The sequence below is a fragment of the Thalassophryne amazonica genome, chromosome 11, assembly GCF_902500255.1.
Source record: "Thalassophryne amazonica chromosome 11, fThaAma1.1, whole genome shotgun sequence".
Lineage (NCBI taxonomy): Eukaryota > Metazoa > Chordata > Actinopteri > Batrachoidiformes > Batrachoididae > Thalassophryne > Thalassophryne amazonica.
The window spans coordinates 38,679,776-38,704,310 of NC_047113.1; the positions used below are offsets into that span (position 1 = coordinate 38,679,776).

The 24,535-nt window shown below is 42.6% G+C and overlaps 1 protein-coding gene across 1 annotated transcript in view; it reads right to left on the minus strand.

Annotated features, from left to right (window-relative positions):
* Nucleotides 1-5,039: 5,039 nt before the first annotated feature.
* Nucleotides 5,040-24,535, minus strand: part of atp10b (ATPase phospholipid transporting 10B) — a 56,926-nt gene continuing 37,430 nt past the window's right edge. The window contains exons 14-21 of the mRNA XM_034181750.1: nt 21,817-22,084; nt 21,666-21,742; nt 21,461-21,586; nt 21,167-21,367; nt 16,402-16,482; nt 16,184-16,288; nt 15,786-15,973; nt 5,040-7,587 (exon numbers count right to left, since the gene is read on the minus strand). Of these exons, the coding sequence (XP_034037641.1) occupies nt 7,314-7,587; nt 15,786-15,973; nt 16,184-16,288; nt 16,402-16,482; nt 21,167-21,367; nt 21,461-21,586; nt 21,666-21,742; nt 21,817-22,084 (1,320 nt within the window). The 3' untranslated portion in view covers nt 5,040-7,313. The remainder of the gene's footprint in view (nt 7,588-15,785; nt 15,974-16,183; nt 16,289-16,401; nt 16,483-21,166; nt 21,368-21,460; nt 21,587-21,665; nt 21,743-21,816; nt 22,085-24,535) is intronic.

The following is a 24,535-nucleotide window of genomic DNA, read 5'->3' on the forward strand; positions in this document are numbered from 1 at the left end:
GTATTGTATTTCCTTGATTAAAAGACCGGCCTTTTTTTTTTCAAACTGTACTCAGATATAGGGCCAAAACGAGGCAGGCCGTAATTCAAGGCCGGTGATTATAAATAAAATGTTGCTCTCTCCCATCTTCTCCCGTCTTCTTCTCCCGTCATATTTTACTAGTTTTTTTCAGTGTGCCCGCTGATTACATTTCGATCATGGACCAAATATGTTTGACCGAAAAGTCCGTAAATATGACCAGCTTTACAACACGTAGTCAGAAAATGATGCTCAAATGACCCAGTGACCCACAATTCATGGAGGAAATTGTATGTACCGTATTGTAGGTTTGGAGGTGGATGATTGTGTAAAAAAGTGGAGCTTGCTGAGGGACAAATTAATCCAGAAAATGCTGCTGTTCCTGTGGAAAATTGCATAAAGACGAGATGGAGATCTTTAAAAGGGTCACACACATGTCAATGTCATTGCATGGCCACAGAATTACGGAGTTGCAGAAGCATAAATCAGGCTTGAGGATTTTGAGGTACCACTTTGCAGCGGACTTAGAAAAAAGAGTGATTCAACCAAATGTAACCCTTATTAATGCACAGATTGTTGGGAAATTGTAGTGACACGGACCCACAACAGGGGGCGCAAATGAACGGTCAATAGATGAGCCAAAATATAACAATTTAATGTTGTGAATGTACAGACAACGAACATACAGACAATCTCAGAATATCATAACAGTCAATACACAAAGGTGACGTGTGGGCAGGCTCGAGGATAGAAGACGTCTGTCCTAAGAAGAGCCGGAACCACACGATTTCCGCCGCCCCAGAACCTGGTGAATACTGGAGCCGCCAAGTCCCGAATTCCCAGGTGATCACCGTCCCCGACTGTCGGATCTGGTACTGCTGGCGAAGAACAAAGACAGTCAAGTGTGGGTGTGTGTACACACAGTAACAACAACGGTGGGAATGCCACCTCCACCTCTCACTCAATAACTTGCAGAGTACTGTAGATTCCTCAGGGGAAAAGAGTGCCTTCAGCGCTCTCACAGCTTCCACCGACGGAGGAACTGGTACTCCTGCAAACACTCACAATATACAAATATTGCAATTACAAAACGGCTGAGGATATTACCTCCAATGAAGTATGATATCTCGGCAACGAGGTGGAGATGACGTCTGGTCTTTATGGAGTGAGATGATGTTGAGTAGATGGGTGACAGCTGTCAAGAGGTAATGAGTGACAGCTGTCACCCCCGGTTGTGTCCGTGGCGGCAGCGCCCTCTCGTGCCTGAAGCCCGCACTTCAGGCAGGGCGCCCTCTGGTGGTGGGCCAGCAGTACCTCCTCTTCTGGCGGCCCACACAACACAGATGACGTTTTGACGTGGTCATTAAATGAGGCAGGTCCCAATTCAGGATTCCCTGTAGATCGTTAGGCGCATCCTGGCTGTAACTAATCTGTTACATACATATAACAGATTTTGTCCATTTTATATGTATAATGGATTTTGATTATAACGGACAAAATTCCCTGCTCCACCTGAATCCATTATGTGTTTTACTGTAGTCACATGAAGCTCAAAATTAAGCTCAGGTGCATCCTGTTTCCACTGATCATCCTTGAGATGTTTCTACAGCTTAATTGGAGTCCACCTGCGGTAAATTCAGTTGATTGAACATGATTTGGAAAGACACACACCTGTCTACATATAAGGGCCCACAGTTGACAGTGCATGTCAGAGCACAAAGTGAAAGGAATTGTCTGTAGACCTCCAAGACAGGATTGTATCGAGGCACAAATCTGGGGAAGGGTAAAGAAACATTTCTGCTGCTTTGAAGGTCCCAATGAGCACAGTTATCTCCATCATCCATACTGTAATTGGAGGAAGTTGGGACCCACCAGGACTCTTCCTAGAGGTGGCCGCTCATCTAAATGGTCACTCTCTCAGAGCTCCAGCATTCCTCTGTGGAGACAGGAGAACCTTCTAGAAGGACAATCATCTCTGCAACAATACACCAATCAGGCCTGTATGGTAGAGTACCCAGATGGAAGCCACTCCTTAGTAAAAGGCCCAAGGCAGCTTGTTTGGAGTTTGTCAGAAGGCACCTGAAGGACTCTCAGACCATGAGAAACAAAATTCTTTGGTCCGTTGACCTGGCATTCACACTGGTGACTGGTGTGAATGCCAGGCGTCATATTTGGAGGAAACCAGGCACCATGGTGGTGGCAGCATCATGTTGTGGGGATGTCAGTGGCAGGAACTGGGAGACTAGTCAGGATTGAGGGAAAGATGGATGCAGCAATGCACAGAGACATCCTGGATGAGAGTGCTCTTGATCTCAGACTGGGGTGACGGTTCATCTTTTAGCAGGACAATGACCCTAAGCACACAGCCAAGATATCAAAGAACTAGAGAAGCTTGAATCTTCGACTGGACTGGGTTGCTTGACGTGAGGACGTTTCGCTTCAAATCACAGAAGCTTCCTCAGCTAAAATTCTTGCTCTGGTAGTCTGACTTCTGTCTTGACTCTTGTAGAGAAGAATAAACCAGAAGCCAACAAAAGCTGGAGTTTTTTAACCTAACCAGACCCCACCTACCAAGAGGCTGACTGCTATAGGCTAGTGACTAAACAATAGCTCTAATTAGCACCTATTGTGCTCTAGTTAGCACTCTCCTAATGACAGGATGGAAGCCTCCCCTGATGGCTCCCTTGACGACTCTCTCCTGATGACGTGAATGACTCATTACCATGAACAAAAGACTGAAACTGCTTTGACCTGAGTACCACATTGTAAACAGGGGACAAAGCGTGTCTGAGACCCGCTCCGTGGTTAAGGCTGGGTTTCAACTGTTTTACAAAGAATGCTTCCTTGACACCTCTCTCAAACCATTTCTTCTCTCTGGCTAAGATTTTAACTTCCTTGTCCTCAAACGTGTGGTTAGTGTCTTTCAGGTGGAGATGAACTGCAGACTGAGGTCCACTGGCGACCTCTCTGCGGTGCTGGTATAGCTTCTTGTGTAAAAGTTGCTTCATCTCACATATGTAGTGTTCATTACAGTTTTCCTGACATCTGATATGATACACTACATTGCTCTGTTTGTAACTAGGGATCCTGTCCTTAGGGTGAACTAATTTCTGTCTCAAAGTGTTGACTGGTTTAAAGTAAACTGGGATTTTGTGCTGTCTGAAGATCCTCTGTAGTTTTTCCCCTACTCCTGCTAAATGAGGGAGAGACACTCCTCTTCTTCTTGTCTCCGTCTCCTGTCTATCTGGTCTCTTTGTTTTCTGGGACTTCTGCACTTTGTCCAGGGACCAACGTGGGTACCCACATACTGTGAGGGCTTTCCGTACAAGTTGTTGCTCTTTAGCCCTTCCCTCTGCAGTTGTGGGCACCTGTAGGGCTCTGTGTTGAAGAGTCCTGATCACCCCGAGCTTGTGTTCAAGGGGGTGGTTTGTGCCAAAGAGCAGATATTGGTCAGTGTGAGTGGATTTTAACCCATGTGATTTTAACCCATGTAAAATCAAGCAACAGGAGGTCGAGGACTTTACAGAACACATCAATTCGGTGGACTCCAATATCAAGTTCACACGTGAGGATGCCAGAAACAACCATGTTACGATTGGAGAGAACAGGCAGCTCCAGACAGAGGTCTACAGAAAATCCAAGGAAGCATTCTTTGTAAAACAGTTGAAACCAAGTCTTAACCACGGAGCGGGTCTCAGACACGCTTTGTCCCCTGTTTACAATGTGGTACTCAGGTCAAAGCAGTTTCAGTCTTTTGTTCAAGGTAATGAGTCATTCACATCATCAGGAGAGAGTCGCCAAGGGAGCCATCAGGGGAGGCTTCCGTCCTGTCATTAGGAGAGTGCTAACTAGAGCACAATAGATGCTAATTAGAGCTATTGTTTAGTCACTAGCCTATAGCAGTCAGCCTCTCGGTAGGTGGGGTCTGGTTAGGTTAAAAAACTCCAGGTTTTGTTGGCTTCTGGTTTATTCTTCTCTACAAGAGTCAAGACAGAAGTCAGACTACCAGAGCAAGAATTTTAGCTGAGGAAGCTTCTGTGATTTGAAGCGAAACGTCCTCACGTCACGCAACCCAGTCCAGTCGAAGATTCAAGCTTCTCTACTATGGAAACCACCTGGACAACTGAGAGCCTACACAGAAATATCAAAGTGGCTTCAAGACAACTCTGTGAATGTCCTTGAGTGGGCCAGCCAAGTGCCCAGACCTGAATCCAATTGAACATCTCTGGAGCGATCTGAAAATGGCTGTGCACCGACGCTCCCCATCCAGCCTGATGGAGCTTGAGAGGTGCTGCAAAGAGGAATGGGCAAAACTTCCCAAAGATAGGTGCACCAAGCTTGTGGCATCATATTCAACAAGACTTGAGGCTGTAATTGCTGACAAAGTATTGAACAATGGGCGTGAATACTTATGTACATGTGATTTCATAGTTTTTACTTTTAATAAATTTGCACCTTTTTTCATGTTGTCATTATAGGTTGTTGTGAGTAGAAGTCTGAGAGCAATTTGGAATAATGCTGTAAGCAAAATGTGAAAAAGTAAAGTGTTGTGAATTCTTTCTGCATGGACTGTATCATGCTAATCTTTTCATCTCAAATCCAAATATCTTCAGCATATTGCAAAAACAAATGAATTGTCCAATTCTTTCACTCATGGAAATGTTTTCCTTTGTCCCTTTTGACCTTTGGGCAGTGGTTTCTTTTGACACTAGAGGGCAGCAAAACTCTAATACAAGATATTATATTAGCAGAGCTGCTGCTGTGTGGAAAAAAGTATGTAGAGATAACTCAGACCTTTTCCCAGGTGGTGCACTTACTGCACACAGGAAAAAAAAAAAAAAGTCAAAAAATAACTGGCATCTTAGCAGCTTTTTTCTTTACATTTTTTGGATTGATAATTTTACTGGCTTGATCCAGATTTTGACAAAACAAGACAAAGTGTGAAAAATCCACACACAGTGAAAGAGAATTTTATTATTATTTTATTATTATTAATATTATTCAATTTACAGATTTACAAAAAAAGTCTAATTACTAAAGGCCCAGCCCATAAAACACAATCTTTTAACATAGGAAAATTAAATGAAAATGTAGAGGTGTGTGTAGGGGAGTGTGGGGTGATTTGTGCCGCGGGTAAGTTGTGCCAGCACCGGTTTCTCGGGAACCATATAAGGAATTGGCCATGTGACCACTCATTTTTGAAGAGTCAGACATTTTACTCATCCTGTAAAGAAGGGAGCATCATTGCATGAGATGTAAGCATATTTAAGTGCAAAAACTGTTTTTTGCCCTTCAAAGTAAAATTTCTATGATCAAGGTTTTTTTTATTGTTGTATCTGAACGGTTATAGACAAGTTTAAAAACATTTCACACATGTTGCAGTGCTTTGGTAAGCTACACTTTGAGTCTATATAGCTAGCATGATGTTAGCTTAAATCTGCTGGATCATGCATTTTTTCCCAAAATGGTGGGGTTGGAGTGATTTGTGCCAAAAGGTCTGGGTTAAGTTGTGCCAGTGGCACAACTCACCCCCACTTATGAACATTTTAAACATTTTTTTTTTTTGTAATTTTACATTGTATTCTTATATTTAATCACTAAAACTGTGTGACATTCCTATTTTTAGGGTAAAAACAGAAATAAACCATCATGCCACAAAATTATAAGAGGAAGACAGACAGAGCTTCCACTCCTCTAGAGGTCATGGACAGAGCAGTGCAAGAGGTGGAGAAAGGGGAGCCCATTCGTCAGGTGGCAAGGCAGATGAACATATGCAGGATGGCATTAAAATGATACATGGAGAAGAAATAAGGCCAGGATATAAAAGAACTGGACTTGCCAATCAAGTCTTTAACAAACATATGGAGAAAGAGCTGGCAGAACATATAAAGGCCCTAGCAGCGATGTTTCATGGTCTAAGTCCCATTAAATGGCGTGAACTGGCTTTTGAGTGCACGAAGAAATTACTTTAATATCCCTGCCAGCTGGATCAAAGAGGAAAAAGCAGGTTTGGTTAAATGTGCATTTATTAAGAAAAAGTAATAGGGACCATTAATAATTATTTCCCAAGGAAATGCTTATTATTATAGCTTCAACTTATGTAAATCTTAATGTAAACTGCAATGGCTCAATAAGGGAAAAATTAAGAGATATTATAATAATGCTAAAAAAAAATTAATCTTTCATAGGATGTGATTGGTTTGCGGCCTTTAAAGCACACTACCAGTTATCATGCCGCACTCCTGAAGCAACCTCTCTTGGTAGAGCTACTGCCTTTAATAGGCACAATGTGGGGGAGTTCTTTGATAACCGAACTCTAGGCTCTAGGCCTTGGAAATGTTTTCATTTTGAACTCAACCTTGTTCTGAAGTGTTGGGCCTTGTTCAAGAAAATATTGAGAAATATTGTTAAAATAACTTTAAATAAACCTTAAATGAGCAAGCTTGTATTGCATTTGTCTAGCTATTACAGCTAGCATTACAATTTCTGTTATTAAAATATACAGTTTTACTTAAATAATTAATGGCACAATTTACCCCAATGTATGCTCTCCAAAGGCACAACTTACCCCGCACCGGGGGCAATTTGTGCCACAAGACCACTTTTTTTCAGAAAGCTATATTTCTTCAATACTTTACTTCAGTTCCAAAGTCATTGTTCCCACGGTTGCACCACATCCTGAAATATATTTACATAATTAAGTTGGAGGTGTTACTCTCATGGCCTCGCTTTAAAGTAACTTTAAGTAAAAAAACAGCACAACTTACCCCACTCTCCCCTACTGTGTGCAACGCGTACATGTGCACACAGTGTGCTTCGATGACAGGATTCATTGTGGCTGTTTACGGTATCTAGGTGAGGGGAAGATTTTAAAATGGCTAAGCATTTTGTTTTGGAGAAGTGACACTTTTTGGAGCAGTAGGCAGCATGAATAATTGAGTTAAAGCTGTGGACTGAAAACTCTTCAGAAAAGTAAGGGGGCCCCTGTGTTCCCTGTGGAGTCTCGATTAGAAAGACAGGACTTATTTTCTTGGCAAGAAATGATTTAAAATATGATTTTATCACCTCAATCAATGATGTCTCACTTCATATCGAGGAATATACCCCCCCACCCTCCACCCCACGCCTGCCTCCCTTCCCTGCTGAATTAATGTGAAACCTCCCCCTTGCCAAAAACACACATTATTCTACATTCTTATATATTATATCTTCAAAATATTTGCTTTAAAATGAAATAAGTAATTATAACTCAGTGTGCTAATGACTTTTTCTTGATGACCCACATTTATCATTTCTCAGAGGTGAACCGGCTTCTTGCTGGTTACGTTCAGAGTGATTTCTTTTCCCAGGTCAGTTGGGAATGGAGATGGTGGATATGCTTCTGCAGACATCTCCATGGTTGGAGAAGGTGGAGCAGACAGCCTGTACCGTTTGACCTGCCCTCCGCTCCTGAAGCTCCTCCACTCTTTAATCCAAGCGTCTCTAAGTAAAGGCTTCATCCGGTCCACACGCCTGGCCTCCACCAGTGGGGAAGGGTTGAGAGTGTTCTTCATTGCATGAAAGAAGTACCTGGGGAGCAAGTGTGGTGGTGAGAAAGTAGGCCACTGAAAAATATGTGTCCCTTTGATGTAAATCAGAGCGTTCCCTCTAAAGATCAGCTCTTTCAGAGGCAGCGAGAGAGCCGGCTGAGCCGCGGTGCAGCATGCTTAGCTTTCATGGTTAACTTTACATCATGAAAAATCATCTTAAATTTTCTTTGCACCATAACAATCTCAATCAGCAGGTCATGACCTGCATTGCCAATAACATCCTCCAAAATACTGTATAAATATGTTTTTATCACATGAATAACACAGAGGAGTGAATAAAGTCATAGAATTTCCCACTCCAACAGAAATAGTATCATGAAATTAAACTGTAAACTGCTCACGGCAAGTTTAAAACAGTGGATGTTACATAAATTAATGTTAAAAATTACACCATGAATTTTGCAGAGTAAAACAGACACTTGGCTCCACCTCAAATAGAGCAAAATAAACTCTATCACACAGTGCAGTCAACTCTATCACAACATAAATGACTCTTATTACAGATGAACAGCCTAATTCAGCTCTGATAGATGTAAATGAACTCGATAATACTTTATTTAACTCTATTTACAGTGGCACCAAATTCTGGCAGTCTGTTGTACTCTGCAAAAGTGGCTGCTTGCAGTCAAATGTTTCAGAATTTATTTGAAATGTTGTCAGAGATTATTATATCAGTGAATTAACTCTCAACAACTGTAATTTAACTCATGATTCGAGTGAGAAATGAGAAAAAACAAAACAAAACAATTTTTCAAAAGGTTCGATGACAGTGCCTTTTAATTTTATCCAAAATGTTAGAGGTCGTCTTGTGAACAATACCCAAACAATTGCATTGTTAAGCATCATCATGTTCAAATACGCTCTGTCCTGAAAATTACACTGTTGACAGTTAAAAATCTGAATTCTATTGAATGTTTATCTGTTTGGATCGTGTTCTACGTATTAAAAATGAAATTTGAATGGATATATCATGATGAATTAGTGTATTTGCCTGTGTTATTCTTAGCGTTAAGACTGCTTTAATGACTCACTCAAAAGCACCCGACACACCTGGTTGTTGTGACAGTGGCATCTTGGCAAATAGTGATGGGCACATAAGAGATACGTTCTGAGAGTACATGGAACAGACTGACAACTTTATGATTTTTTTTTTAGGGAAGGCACAATACTACTTTTCCATGTTTGATATAATACCAATACTGGAATCTTTGGTATCTGCCAATCCTATACCTCTTTTTGTGTCTCAAAACAACGAATCTTTAAATAAATACTTTTGTCTGGATGCACTTTGCTAACCTAGCCATCTAACAAAACAGCAACTGTGAAACAAATAGTCTACCCCAGTGGTGTCCAAACTATTCCAGAAAGGGCCGAGAGGGTGCAGGTTTTCTTTGCAGCCACTGACTCCAGCAGGTGATTTCACTGATGAACTCATCCCACCTGCTCAAAGTGATGTTAACCAGTGAAATCACCTGCTGGAGTCAGTGGCTGCAAAGAAAACCTGCACCCTCTCGGCCCTTTCTGGAATAGTTTGGACACCACTGGTCTACCCCCATAAAGAAAAACCTACATAACAAATAACATGACTCAGTTATGCAACAAATGGCTCAGATCAGGTATCTCATCCAGTAATTTTGGCCAATATCGGACCAATACCGATTCTTACTGTGAAACTATACACTAAAAAAAAAGGACTCTTTGGATGAATTCAATTCAATTGAGCAGGATTTCCATCTAATAAATATATGTAGCCCCAACTCAAATAATGCACATTCATGCAAGATAATGTCATTTAATTTAGTTGAGACTACATATATTTATTAGGTGGAATCCAATCCAATGAGTCAGTTTTTGAGTGTATCACTCAAACAAATGACTCATTGGATGAACGCAATTCAATTATGGGCAGATTTCCATCTAATAAATATATGTAGCCCCAACTCAAATAAAGTGCATCCATGCAAGATCCATCCATCCATCCATCCATCCATCCATCCATCCATCCATCCATCCATCCATCCATCCATCCATCCATCCATCCATCCATCCATCCATCCATCCATCCATCAATCCATCCATCCATCCATCCATCCATCCATCCATCCATTTTCTTCCGCTTTATCCAGAGTCCGGTCGCGGGGGCAGCAGCTCAAGCAAAGCCGCGCAGACCTCCCGATCCACACACACCTCCCCCAGCTCCTCAAAGGCGTTCCCAAGCCAGCCGAGAGATGTAGTCCCTCCAGCGTGTCCTGGGTCTTCCCCGGGGCCTCCTCCCAATGGGACGTGCCCGGAACACCTCTCCAGCGAGGTGTCCAGGGGGCATCCGGAAAAGATGCCCGAGCCACCTCAATTGACTCCTTTCGATGTGGAGGAGCAGTGGCTCGACTCCGAGCTCCTCCCGAGTGACCGAGCACCTCACCCTATCTCTAAGGGAGCGCCCAGCCACCCTGCGGTGGAAACTCATCTCGGCCGCTTGTACTCACAATCTTGTTCTTTCGGTCATGAGCCAAATCTCATGACCATAGGTGAGGATCGGAACATAGATCGATCGGTAAATCGAGTGCTTTGCCCCCCTACTCAGCTCTCTCTTCACCACGACAGTCCGATACAGCGACCGCATCACTGCAGATCCATCTATCGATCTCACGCTCCATCTGTCCCTCACTTGTGAACAAGACCCCGAGATACTTAAACTCCTCCACTTGAGGCAAGGACACTCCACCTACCTGAAGAGGCCAAAGCACCTTTTTCAGGTCGAGAACCATGGCCTCGGATTTGGAGGTACTGATTTTCATCCCTGACGCTTCACACTCGGTTGCAAACCGCCCCAGTGCACGCTGAAGGTCCTGATTTGATGAAGCCAACAGAACCACATCGTCTCCAAACAGCAGAGACGAGATTCTGTGGTTCCCATACCAGACCCCCTCTACACCCTGGCTGCACCTAGAAATTCTGTCCATAAAAATAATGAACAGAACTGGTGACAAAGGGCAGCCCTGGTGGAGGCCAACGTGCACTGGAAACAGGTTTGACTTACTACCGGCAATGCGAACCAAGCTCCTGCTGCGGTCGTACAGGGACCGGATAGCCCTTAGCAAAGGACCCCGGACCCCGTACTCCCAGAGCACCCCCCACAGGGTGCCCCGAGGGACACGGTCGAACGCCTTCTCCAGATCCACAAAACACATGTGGACTGGTTGGGCAAACTCCCATGAACCCTCGAGCATCCGATGGAGTGTGTAGAGCTGGTCCAGTGTGCCACGACCAGGACGAAAACCACATTGCTCCTCCTGAATCCGAGGTTCGACCATCGGTCGAATTCTCCTCTCCAGTACTCTGGAATAGACCTTACCGGGGAGGCTGAGGAGTGTGATCCCCCTATAGTTGGAACACACCCTCCGGCCCCCCTTCTTAAACAGAGGGACTACCACCCTGGTCTGCCAATCCAGAGGCACTTTCCCCGATCACCACGCGATGTTGCAGAGGTGTGTCAGCCAAGACAGTCCCACAACATCCAGAGACTTAAGGTACTCAGGATGGATTTCATCCACCCCAGGAGCCTTGCGACCGAGGAGCTTTCTAACCACCTCAGTGACTTCAGCCTGGGTAATGGATGAGTCCGCCTCTGAGTCCCCAGTCTCTGCTTCCTCTTCGGAAGACATGGCGATGGGATTGAGGAGATCCTCGAAGTATTCCTTCCACCGCCCGACAACATCTCCAGTCAGGGTCAGCAGCTCCCACCCGCACCATAAACAGTGCTGGTGGAGAGCTGCTTCCGCCTCCTGAGGCGTCGGACAGTTTGCCAGAATCTCTTCGAGGCCGACCGACAGTCCTCCTCCATGGCCTCCCCAAACTCCTTCCAGACCCGAGTTTTTGCCTCTGCAACCGCACGGGCTGTGGCACGCTTGGCCTGCCGGTACCTGTCAGCTGCCTCCGAGGTCCCACCTACCAACAAAGATAAGTAGGACTCCTTCTTCAGCTTGACGGCATCCCTTACTTCTGGCATCCACCACCGGGTTCGGGGATTGCCTCCGCGACAGGCACCAGAGACCTTGTGACCACAGCTATGAGCAGCCGCATCAACAATGGAGGTGGAGAACATGGTCCACTCGGACTCCATGTCTCCAACCTCCCCCGGGATCTGGGAGAAGCTCTCCCGGAGGTGGGAGTTGAAGACCTCCCTGACAGAGGGTTCCTCCAGTCGTTCCCAGCAGACCCTCACGATACGTTTGGGCCTGCCAGGTCTGACCGGCTTCCTCCTGTCCCAGCGGATCCAACTCACCACCAGGTGGTGATCGGTCGACAGCTCTGCCCCTCTCTTTACTCGAGTGTCCGAGACACGTGGCTGAAGGTTAGATGATACGACTACAAAGTTGATCATCGACCTCCGGCTCAGGGTGTCCTGGTGCCACGTGCACTTATGGACACGCTTGTGCTCAAACATGGTATTTGTGATGGACAAACTGTGACTAGCACAGAAGTCCAACAACTGAACACCACTCGGGTTCAGATCGGGGAGGCCATGCTTTCCGATCACCCCCCTCCAGGTCTCACTGTCGCCGCCCACGTGAGTGTTAAAATCCCCCAGGAGACAATGGAGTCCCCAGTCGAAGCGCTATCTAGTACCCCTCCCAGGGACTCCAAGAAGGTCGGGTACTCTGCACTGCCGCTCAGCCCGTAGGCCGAGACAAGGGTGAGAGACCTGTCCCTGACCCGAAGGCGTAGGGACGCGACCCTCTGAGTCAGTTTTTGAGTGTATCACTCAAACAACTGACTCATTGGATGAACTCAATTCAATTATGGGCAGGATTTCCATCTAATAAATATATGTAGTCCCAACTAAATCAAATTAAATAATCTTGCATGGATGCACTTTACTTGGGTTGCGGCTACATATATTTATTAGATGGAAATCCTGCTCATAAATGAATTGAGTTCATCCAGTGCATCAGTTTTTTGAGTGTTCTAGTACTTTTTGTTTTCTTTTTTATTTGGCCATCACAGGTGACTTGAATGAGAACCATCCAGCAGCATAAGGGCAGCACGGTGCTAATGGCCCCTTCACACATAGTGCGAAATTTGGATGGCATTTGGACGAAAACGTTGAAACAGCGCGAAACAGTTTGAAATTAGCGTACGAAACATCGCGCTGATGGGCAGGCGTGCACGAACCCAGTGCAAGAGTTCATACATGCACCAGTGTCTTTCAAGCAGGAAGAGTGCCAGGTGCAGCACATGGCGCCGCTTTTGTGGAAAAAATAAAAAATAAAAACCAGCTGGTACCTGTGGAACCACATTGCGTCACTTATGTGGTATAAATCAAAAAATAAAAAAATAGCCAGTACCTGTGGGACCACATTGCACCACTTATGTGGTATAAATAAAAAATAAAAACCAGCCAGTACCTGTGGAACAACATCACACCGCTTATGTGGAATAATTAAAAAAAAGACAAAAACACACTACCCACTGGGTGCGAAATCGCACCTTTCAAAAGCTCTGACTGCCGGTCAGCGACTTTACCATTGAGCTACAGAGCTGTTCTTTGAAAGTTGCGGGAATCTGCCTCATATCAGGAAGGACATGGAAGTATTACAAAAAAATTAAAATCACACACCATTGCATTTATCAAACGAGCAATACAAATATGATCCATTCTATTCCTCTGTAGATGACCCATGGCCACAGACATACAGTCATGAATTGACATGAATGAGAAGCAGTTCACTTGTCTCATTCATGTCCACATCTGCTGGTACGTCTACAACCAGCCACATGCACTTGTCTTGTGGACAACGCACTGCAGGACACCGCGTCATGTGGAAGAGAGCTCACGTGGGTGATGTGATAGTGAGATCGCCTGCTGCGTGTTCTGATCTGATGGTCCATTTCAATGGTCTGTTGCACCCCGTGCGCACACTCACCCGTTGCAGCACGTCACCACTGTGATATATGTTTTTATTTATGTCCACTTGATAACAGCAAACAGACACACGCGCGTCACAGTGGGCAGTTGTTTGTCCATGTCCGTCCAAACACAGTATGTGGTGTCCAGCTGTACTGTCCAGATCCACAGATTTCCACAGTGTCATGCCCGGCCGGGGTCAAGGCCTTGATCCTTACTTTGTCTCTCCCTTTGGCTCACCTCCTGCCCCAGCTTTGATGTATTAGTTATTTTTTGTCATCATGTGGTTATCTTCTGTTCTAGTTTTGCTGTGTTACTTTGTTTTGTTACTTTTCATACTTGAGTCATAATCCAGTTCCATTCTAGTTTTGTTCTGCCGGTTTGTGTTTGCATTATTGATCATTGTTTTTCACTTGTTGGTTTTGCCTTCTGTAGTTTGTTTTCTTATAGCTTGTTTACCACCTCGTTTTCCTAGTTTAGTTTTGCTTAAGTATTTATGTTCCATTTTCAGTCCTCATGTTTATACCCTGTTCTCGGTTATTTTATTCTGCCCTCCGTTTTTATTTTTGTCCTTAGATCTGTTTCCCTCACACCCAGTTAATTAGGTTCACTCCATGTCCTGCACCTGCCATTATGTTTTTCCCTCACTTTGATTCAGTCTGTTTTGTTTCCATTCACTCACGCTCTTGCACAAGCTCACGTGTCTTTGTCTATTACATCATGCCACTTTGTGCATTCCCTTCCTCACTGTCTTGCCCCATATATACTCTTTGTTCACTAGCCACACCCCCTTTCTAGACCCTTCTCCTCACGTGCACCTTGTTAACACTAGCTTATTTAATCTCCTCCCAGCTACCACCCCTTTGCCAGTTTGTTGTCGCTTTTTGCACACATCCCAGCATTTTGTTCTCAGTCCTGTTTTGCCAAGCCGTGTATCGATTGTTGCTCTGTTTTCCCCGACCACGTTTTTTGCCTAGTCCTTGATTACTGTGTTTGCTCGTGCCTTGACCCCTGCTTGATCATGACTGCGTTTTTGTCTGACCCCAATTGTACCTCTGCTTCGCTGCTTGACCACCTGTGCACCAAACCTAAGCCTGAAATAAAGACCATGTTTTTTCCTACTCCAACAACAAGTCTGGAAGTCTGCATTGCAGATCCAGCAGCTATAGATGTCGGGCAGTCGCCTGTCCTGACACACAGCCGCTTCAATGGGAGGACGCACCTCCTGTCATCTCAGCGCACACACCAAAGCCACACTCATGTGGGACTTAGACAAATTTCTCTGCGAATATGAAGGTGATTGTCTGCAGTCTGTTATTGTGCCAAGAGTGGCCACACATTTCCTAAGTGCCATGTGAGCGGTGTTAAATCTTGTACGTGTCACCTGGAATTTGGCCTTCACCTGCCGCGGGAGGGTGCGATGGGTTTGCACAGCAGACAATTTGTCTTTCAGGCGCATGTGTGCGCAAATAGTTGTAGCAACAGGTGTATGAGGCGTTGGAGGCAGGGACGACATTACACGGTTTGCACACGATTCCTGCATCATGCGCACTAAGTGTGCACTTTGTCCAAACTTCGCACTATGTGTCAAGGGGCCCTTAGTGATTAGCACTGTTGCTTCACAGCAAGAACGTTATGGGATCGATTTCCACCTGTAGCCTTTCTGTGTGGAGTTTGCATGTTCTCCCATGTTTGCGTGGGTTTCCTTCGGGTGCTCCGGCTTCCTCCCACATCCAAAGACACGCAGGTTAAGTGAATAGGAAACTTTCTAATTGTCCAGGTCTCCCTTGTCAAAGAGTTCTCAATGGGACTAACCTGGCTAAATAAAGGTAACATTTAAAAATCTGCATTTCATCCAGTCAAGATGGCTGGAAACCTTGAGATTGATACCTGGAACCATTAGGAGAGATGGTTGGAGCTTACTGCGCCTGGCCTCTGATAATCCGATGAGCTGAGTTTGCTTATGTTCTTACTTAAGGATGGGGAGTTTGCAATCAAGTTTATATTAAGGTTCAATTTTCTCACGACTTTAAGCTATGAAAATATTTAAGTGACAACAGGTTGAGCTTAATAATTCAAACGTAAGGTCCACCATGCAAATAAATATATACTATCACATTTTTGTGATAACTTTATAGTGCTCTTTTCTGTGCAGATATTTTACTTATTTTAATAGTTAAAATTTTTTTTATCTTGCTAATTTAATTTTATTCTCACTACCCTGAGAAGGGTTTTCACAGCAACAAGCAAAAGAGGAGGAACACTGATGATACCTGGGCAGCAGTGCTAACACAGTGGTGAAGAAACAAATAAGGTAGAACATGGGGTCTTCCATTTGCCTCTGGAGGATCCAGTAGGGGTTGGAGGGAGGGTTGCAGGTGATACAGGTGGCGGTGTAAATTAGGGTTACAATGAAGTAGACGGCCACACTGCCCAGCATGATGATCCAGTGAACCACTGTCTGTAAGAGCGACACACAAACAAGAGATGCATCACAATGAACAAGTCAGTATCTGAACAACAATCAAAGGCCTTGCAAAATGCAGAAGAATAATTTTAAGATAACATATCAGAGAGACATTTACATGTCCACAACACAGGTGATTTCTGTAAGAGATTCACTTTCATGTACATAGTGACAGAAACACATATGTGTCAGTTCACCACTCACCCATGCTTTGATCTCAATTGATAGATGCAGCAGGATGGTACATAAAGAAACAGTGTTCAAGGGAGTTCCAAAAGTAAAAATATCAACATCTGAGTCTTGGTATACCTGGTCAAAATTGAAAGATGATCCATTTAAAGATGGAATTGATCAAATAATTGGTAATTCAGAAGCAACACAACTGATGGATGACAGACATAAAATGCACTTGTTTTTCTTACCCAGTATGGAATAAAAAAGCAGACTAGACTTTGATAAAATGCATCCAGGATGGAACTCCAGAAGGTTGAACATCTGTATTCCTAAAGAAATGCAGAAACAAAAGAAGGTCAAAATATTCATGAATTCAAGTCACATTATAAACAGAGGGTCTGGGATCGGTACAGAATGATTGAGACTCAACAATAAAAGCCAGTTTACATTCATGGCTCATGGCTCTGTATCACAATTGTTGGTTTGTGCATTATATGTTTGTTCCCTTTATATGTTTGGTTCTTTACCGTAATTGGTATTGTTGCTCTCTTATCATTATTGGTATGTGTTTTTATATGTTTGTTTCCTTACCATAATTGGTATTGTTGTTTTCTTACCATTATTGGTATGTGCATCATATGTTTGTTTTCTTTACCGTAACTGGTATTGTTGATCTCTTACCATTGTTGGTATGTGCATCGTTGCTTGTTTATCATATTGGTATTGTTTTCTTGCTGCTGTTGGTATCTATTGTGGGAAATTACAAGTATTTAAACGTATTATTTTCTTAATTTTTTATTTTATTAAAATCCAATTGACGGGAAGCAGCTATGTATTTTATGTTAAATTTGAATAAAAGGGTGGGATTAAATAAGCTTTCTTCTTCCCACTCCTTTTTGAGCGGAAATAATGACCTGAGTTAATAGTAAATTTAATTTATTGTTTAATTTATTGTTAAATTGTTTTTCTGTTTTTCTGTTTTCTGTTTTTCTGTTTTTCTGCATTTCTTATCCTCTGCTCAAATAAAATAGATGATGATGATGAAGGTCAGGAAAAATGACTGAAACAGTACTCATAGAAGGGAAAACAATCCAGCTATACTCAGAAATTCCCAGGGATTAGTAGTAGTAGTAGTAGTTTGTGTTCTGTGAGGACCATCGAACCTTCTAGTTTGAGCCATGTTGGCATCATTTAACTTGCACAATGATCATAATGCAAAATATAGACAGAAAGGACTGTGGTGGCTGAGAACTACAAACCAAATTAACATGATAGAAAATTAATTTACTTTAATTTATTTTATCTTTTTACATTTTTAATGAGATCAGGCTGAATTAAAAATAGTGAGAATACTTACGGTGCATCCAGAAAGTATTCACAGAGCTTCACTTTTTTCATATTTTGTTATGTTAAAGTCTTATTCCAAAATGGAGTAATCTCATTTTTTTCCCCCTTCAAACTTGTGCTCACAACACCCCATAATGACAACATGAAATAATTTTTTTTAAAATTTTTGCTAATTTATTAAAAATAAAAACTAAGAAATCACGTGTACATAAGTATTCACACCCTTTGCTCAATATTTCTTTGATGCACCTCTGGCAGCAATTACAGCCTCACATCTTCTTGAATATGATGCCACAAGCTTGGTGCACCTATCTTTGGGCAGTTTTGCCCATTCCTCCTTGCACCACCTCTCACACTCCATCAGGTTGGGTGGACAGCGTCTGTGCACAGCCATTTTCAGATCTCTTCAGAGATGTTCAATTGCAATCGGGTCTGGGCTCTGGCTAGGCCACTCAAGGACATTCACAGAGTTGTCCTGAAGCCACTTCTTTGATATCTTGGCTGTGTACTTAGGGTCATTGTCCTGCTGAAAGATGAACCCTCATCGTAGACTGAGGTCAAGAGGGCTCTGGAGCAGGTTTTCATCCAGGATGTCTCCGTACATTGCTGCATTCTTCTTCCCCCAATCTTTCCTCCGAACATGACGCCTGGCATTCATGTCAAAGAGTTGAAACTTTGTCTGATCAGATCTGAGAATTTTGTTTCTCATGGTCTGAGAGTCCTTCAGGTACCTTTAGGCAAACTCCAGGCGGGCTGCCATGTGCCTTTTACAAAGGAGTAGCTTCCGTCTGTCCACTCTTACATTTTACACAACGTGTAAAATATAAATAAAAACAGAATACAATGATGTGCAAATCCTCTTCAACCTATATTCAATTGAATACACCACAAAGACAAGATATTTAATGTTCAAACTGATAAACTTTATTGTTTTTGTGCAAATATTTGCTCATTTTGAAATGGATGCCTGCAACACGTTTCAAAAAAGCTGGGACAGTGGTATGTTTACCACTGTGTTACATCACCTTTCCTTCTAACAAAACTCAGTAAGTGTTTGGGAACTGAGAACACTAATTATTGAAGCTTTGTTGTTGGAATTATTTCCCATTCTTGCTTGATGTACGACTTCAGTTGTTCAACAGTCCGGGGTCTCTGTTGTCGTATTTTGCACTTCATAATGCGCCACACATTTTCAATAGGCGACAGGTCTGGACTGCAGGCAGGCCAGTCTAGTACCCGCACTCTTTTACTAAGAAGCCACACTGTTGTAACATGTGCAGAATGTGGCTTGGCATTGTCTTGCTGAAATAAGCAGGGACATCCCTGAAAAAGACGTTGCTTGGATGGCAGCATGTGTTGCTCCAAAACCTGGATGTACCTTTCAGCATTGATGATGCCATCACAGAAGGGTAAGTTGCCCATGCCATGGGCACTAACACACCCCCATACCATCACAGATGCTGGCTTTTGAACTTTGTGCTAGTAACAATCTGAATGGTGTTTTTCCTCTTATGTCTGGAGGACACGATGTCCATGATTTCCAAAAACACTTTGAAATGTGGACTCATCAGACCACAGCACACTTCCACTTTGCGCCTGTCCATTGGATGTTGTTGATGTACGGCTTTTGTTTTGCATGGTAGAGTTTTAACTTGCACTTGATGATGTAGCGATAAACTGTGTTAACTGACAATGGTTTTCTGAAGTGTTCCTGAGCCCACGCGGTAAGATCCTTTATACAATGATATTGGTTGATATCGGATATGCAGTGTCACCTGAGGGATCATGGGCACTCAGTATTGGTTTTCAGTCTTGCCGCTTACGTGTAGAAAGTCCTCCAGATTCTCTGAATCTTCTGATTATATTATGGACTGTAGATGATGGAATCTCTAAATTCCTTGCAATTGAATGTTCATTCAGTTGAACATTGAACATTGAATGAACATTGTTCTTAAACTGTTGGACTATTTTAACACAGTTGTTCACAAAGTGGTGATCCTCGCCCCATCTTTGCTTATAAACAGCTGAGCCTTTTATACCAAATCATGACACTCATCTGTTTCCAATCAACCTGTGGAATGTTCCAAAACAGGTGTTCTTTGAGCATTCATCAACTTTCCCAGTCTTTTGTTGCCCCTGTCCCAGCTTTTTTGAAATGTCTTACAGGCATCCATTTCAAAATGAGCAAATATTTGCACAAAAACAAAAAAGTCTATCAGTTTGAACATTAAATATCTTGTCTTTGTGGTGTATTCAATTGAATATAGGCTGAAGAGGATCTGCAAATCATTGTCTTCTGTTTTTATTTACATTTCACACAAAGACCCAACTTCATTGGAACTGGGGTTGTACAGATTGTCAGGATTTGGCCCATTCAGTTCTTTTGTCTCTGTTGGTTGTGGGTGTGTCACTGGCACTGAGTTGTTTTGTTTGTCACACCCATCTGTCTTGTCTGGCCACTCCCCTTCCAGAACCTTCCCCACACCTGTTTTACATCACGCCCTGATTACTCCCATGTTATTTAAGCTCTCACAGTCCCTCACTTCCCTGCTAGTTTGTTGATCGTGTGTCACATCCTTGCCTTCCTTGTCACAGTCTGTTTGCCTAGTTTTTTTTACCTTGCTTGTTTAACTCGATCTTTGCCACGCCGTGAACCTGACCCCTGCTTGTGTACTGAACTACGAATCTGCCTCTTGCTTGTCTGTACTGCTGCCCCGCTGACTGCCTCTTTGTGTACCGAACCATCACCTGTTTTTGGATAAAGCCTATTTTTACCTCCACGCTTCAGCCTGTGAGTCTGCATTGTGTGCCCTACCACTTTCTGTGCCATGTCACACCCAGCCATGACACAGATGATGGAAGCCACTGTACTCACTGGGACCTTCAAAGCAGCAGAAATGTTTCTGTACCCTTCCCCGCATTTGTGCCTTAAGACAATCCTGTCTCTGTGGGACCTTATATGTAGACAGGTGTGTGTGTCTTTCCAAATCATGTCCAATCAACTGAATTTACCCCAGGTGGACTCCATTTAAGCTAAAGAAACATCTCCAGGATGATCAGTGGAAACAGGATGCACCTGAGTTCAATTTTCAGCTTCATGGCAAAGGCTGTGAATACTTATGTAAATGTGATTTCTTAAGTTTTTTAATTTTTTAATAAATTTGCAAAAAAACCCAACCTTTTTTCACATTGTTATTATGGGGTATTGTGTAAAATTTTGAGGAAAAAAATTAATTTCATCCATTTTGGATTAAGGCTGTAACACAACAAAATGTGGAAAAAGTGCAGCACTGTGAATACTTTACGGATGCACTGTAATCCAGCAGATCTAGGCAGATCACTGTCTGCATCAGTTGTTTGACACTCATGGATGACACCCATTGTGACTTTTAGGTGTTATTGAACAATTCCTATCTAAATAACACTCCCAAATGTAAAGTATTAACTTATTCCTCTTAAAAATATAATAGAAGTCATAGCGGCCACTAGGACCCCGTGTGTAGCAACACGGTACCTCAAACATACTGGGGTATTTTTGGTGGAAAATAGTTTGAAAATAATTGTTGCCAACTTACTCCACATGCTAACTGGATAGGCCAGCATGATCATTTACAAAAACAACTGAACAGAAGTTTGTTGTTATTGTTGTGTTGGAGTGTCACTGACCCCTGCTCCTTGTCCAGTTCGATACAGTTCGGGAAGACCCAGCAGCATGTCTGCTGAAACATCTCGGTCCATGATCCCAAACATGATGGGAGGTGCAGATGTAAAGAAGAGATTGAAGAAAATCAACAACCAGTAATCGATCATTGTGGTGCCAGAGAAGCCGCAGAAGAACTGATACCAGAACAGAAGGTTCACGTAGGCCTGGGAACATCAAACTGTAGGTGATTACATGAGAAATTCATGCAAAATGTCGACTTTAACAGCATGTGCCTCGTGCGCTGTCACCAGACTCACCACATTCTTGTAGAAGAAGTAGATGATCATGTTTGCCAGTCGAGTGTAGCACCAGTGTCCATGAACCAGAAGAAGCTTCTTCAGGTGTTTGAAGCGTGAAATGGTAAAGTCACTCGCCATGACTGCCTGCGCAAGACAAGAGTGTATCATGAGGGGATTTATAGGGTCAGAACAGTGGATAGAGGTCACAGAGCTCAGGTCTGACCTGCATCCCCTCCTGTCCAGATATGCCAATGCCGATATCAGCTGCTTGGATCATGTTGACATCATTTGCACCATCACCTGAAACCACAAAGTGAATGTCAACACAGTGATGGTTGAGCCCACAAAGACACAGATCGCTACAGGTTACTTACCAACAGCGAGAGTCATGACCTTGAGTTTGTCCCTGATGACCTTCACCACTGTGCTTTTCTGTAGCGGTGTCACTCTGCAGCAGAGCACAGAGCGGCAGCGCTTCGCCAGCTCCACGAAACGGTCCTGCAGGTCTGTATTCAAGACCATAGCCAAAGTCTGTCCATCAATTACCAACGATATGTTTTGGGTTGTGTCCACATTCCCAGGGTCAATCTCGTACCTCCTCACTTCCTCCAGTGTGCAGTCCAAAATGGATGTGCACGTAACCTGGAACACACCACCTGTTTATTTTGCTGGTCACATTCACGAGGCTTTAACAAGTTTAATTAATTTGACTGAGCTGTGACCAAGATCCTCTATTTCCAGTCAGGGTAAATTTTAATCATATTTGGGATATAAGATTATGAATCCTTTATTAGAACATTAAGGAATAAAATTATAGCGATGCAGACAAAAACCCGTTTGATGATTTAAATGGTAAAAAAATCTAAAGCGACTACACTTTTAATGATTTTTTGAAAAAGAGATTTTTCCTCATATTATGCAGTTGTCAAAGATGAGTAGGCTTGCTTACTCGCATTGTTTTATTATAACTAAGTTTGTTTCACCCCAAAATTCTGTTTTGTGTTTGAGTGATTATGAAGAAGTAGCCCGTTATTGGGTTCTTGTACAGACGAGACGGCATGTTCCCCAGGTTTCATGAAACTACCAAACAAAAAAGGGTGAAAATATAATTTCCTTCATAGAGTTGGAAAAAAATAATTAAAGTGTAGAGAAGGGAGAAAGGAATAACATGTTGCAAACAGGATTATTCCACTGTGCAAAACACTCTATGTTATAAATAACAGTGAAAGAAACATTACTCTCTTGTTGACTCATGTTCTTGATTATCAGGCTGAGATCCCATCAGACTCAACATTGTTGTCTATAAATAACCAGAGACTTTTAGTCAAAGGGGAAATCCACATGATTCAAACAAAAGTAGGTCACATTCCGTTTTTATTTCATTTAAGTTTTGCTGCTTGATATATCAAGCTGGCTGTCGGAGTGCATGCTCCAGTGATAAAAATAGTTTGTTACCAATATTCCTCAGCTCTGATCATGAGTGAAGAGGGTTTTCCTCTGAGGGTTGAATATTAGACTGTTAATTAGATATGAAAGGAGTAGTTATCGCACTGGGACAACTCAGTCCATTCCTTGTGAGTGTAGACCCTCCAGAAAGGACTGCGACAGCTCCCTTTGTTCCTGAAAGCTCTCTATGTGTCTGTTGGAGATGCAAAGAGCCGGCAGGCTCATTTCAGTGCTTTTGAGGCCGGGGGCGATCAGACGTACACGTGTTCTTATGATGGACTTCGTCCTGTGCTTTGAGGTCTTAATGACCAGCTAAAAGCATCGCCCACACCTGACACCTCAGCTTTCTCAGGTGAAAATGGGAAGATTTGACCTTTAGTTAAGTCGTTATGGTGGTCAAAAAGCTTTGGCCTTTAAGACAGGAAGGAAAATGTCTCAGGTTTAGATTTTTCAAACAGCCATGAGACAACTCAATGCTGCCATGATCTGAGTCACTGTATACATGATAAATGGCGAAGGATGAAACACAGGCTCAGTTTCTGACTATGTTTATTTTTGTTGTATATTACTTTGAACTGTTCATAATAACCAAGACACTGATTTCATGACAATATGGCAACATATCACAATTATCAAGGTGCATCATCATTTTTGTTACTAACGGCCAAGACTAACTTTGATCCCCATTCGTGTTTGTTTGTTTGATCACATGATTATCTAAATACAATTGAACTGGATTAATTTTTGCAAAATATGGTGAGAAGTTTGGATCTGGCCTGAAATGGAAACCATTAAATTCAGGATGGTATCAATAAATACAGTACTGCAGGGGCTAGGATATGTTGTTGTTATTATCAGGAGTACAACCCCAATCCCAGTGAAGTTTGGATGTTGTATAAAATGTAAATAAAAACAGAATACAATTATTTGCAAATCCTCTTCAACCTATATTCAATTGAGTACACCACAAATACAAAATATTTAATGTTCAAACTGATAAAATATTTGCTCATTCTGAAATGGATGCCTGCAACATGTTTCAAAAAAGCTGGGACAGTGGTATGTTTACCACTGTGTTACATCACCTTTCCTTCTAACAACACTCAATAAGTGTTTGGGAACTGAGGACACTAATTATGAGTGTCATGACTGGTTATAAAAGGAGCATCCCCAAAAGTCTCAGCCGTTCACAAGCCAAGATGGGGTGAGGATAACCATTTTGTGAACAACTGTGTGTAAAAAAAATAGCCCAACACTTTAAGAACAATGTTTCTCAGTGTTCAATTGCAAGGAATTTAGGGATTCCATCATCTACAGTCCATAATATAATCAAAAGATTCAGAGAATCTGGAGAACTTTCTACACATAAGCAGCAGTCTTCAGTGGATTTCATTCAGCTATGGGGTAGAAACAAGTAAAGGGGGAAAATCTAAAACACACATATGTACATTATTTATTTATTTGACGTGATATCAGAGGCTGCTGTACTAATAAATAGTTTATTTTGTAATTTTGGTAATAATGTAGATCTGAGCCAGAATTGGGAAGCATATCCATACAAAAGAAGAGATCTTGAAAATTTGACAAATAAATAACAGTCAGAATGTTTCTTTGGTGTGTGGTCTATGTCACAAGCCATTCTGCAAA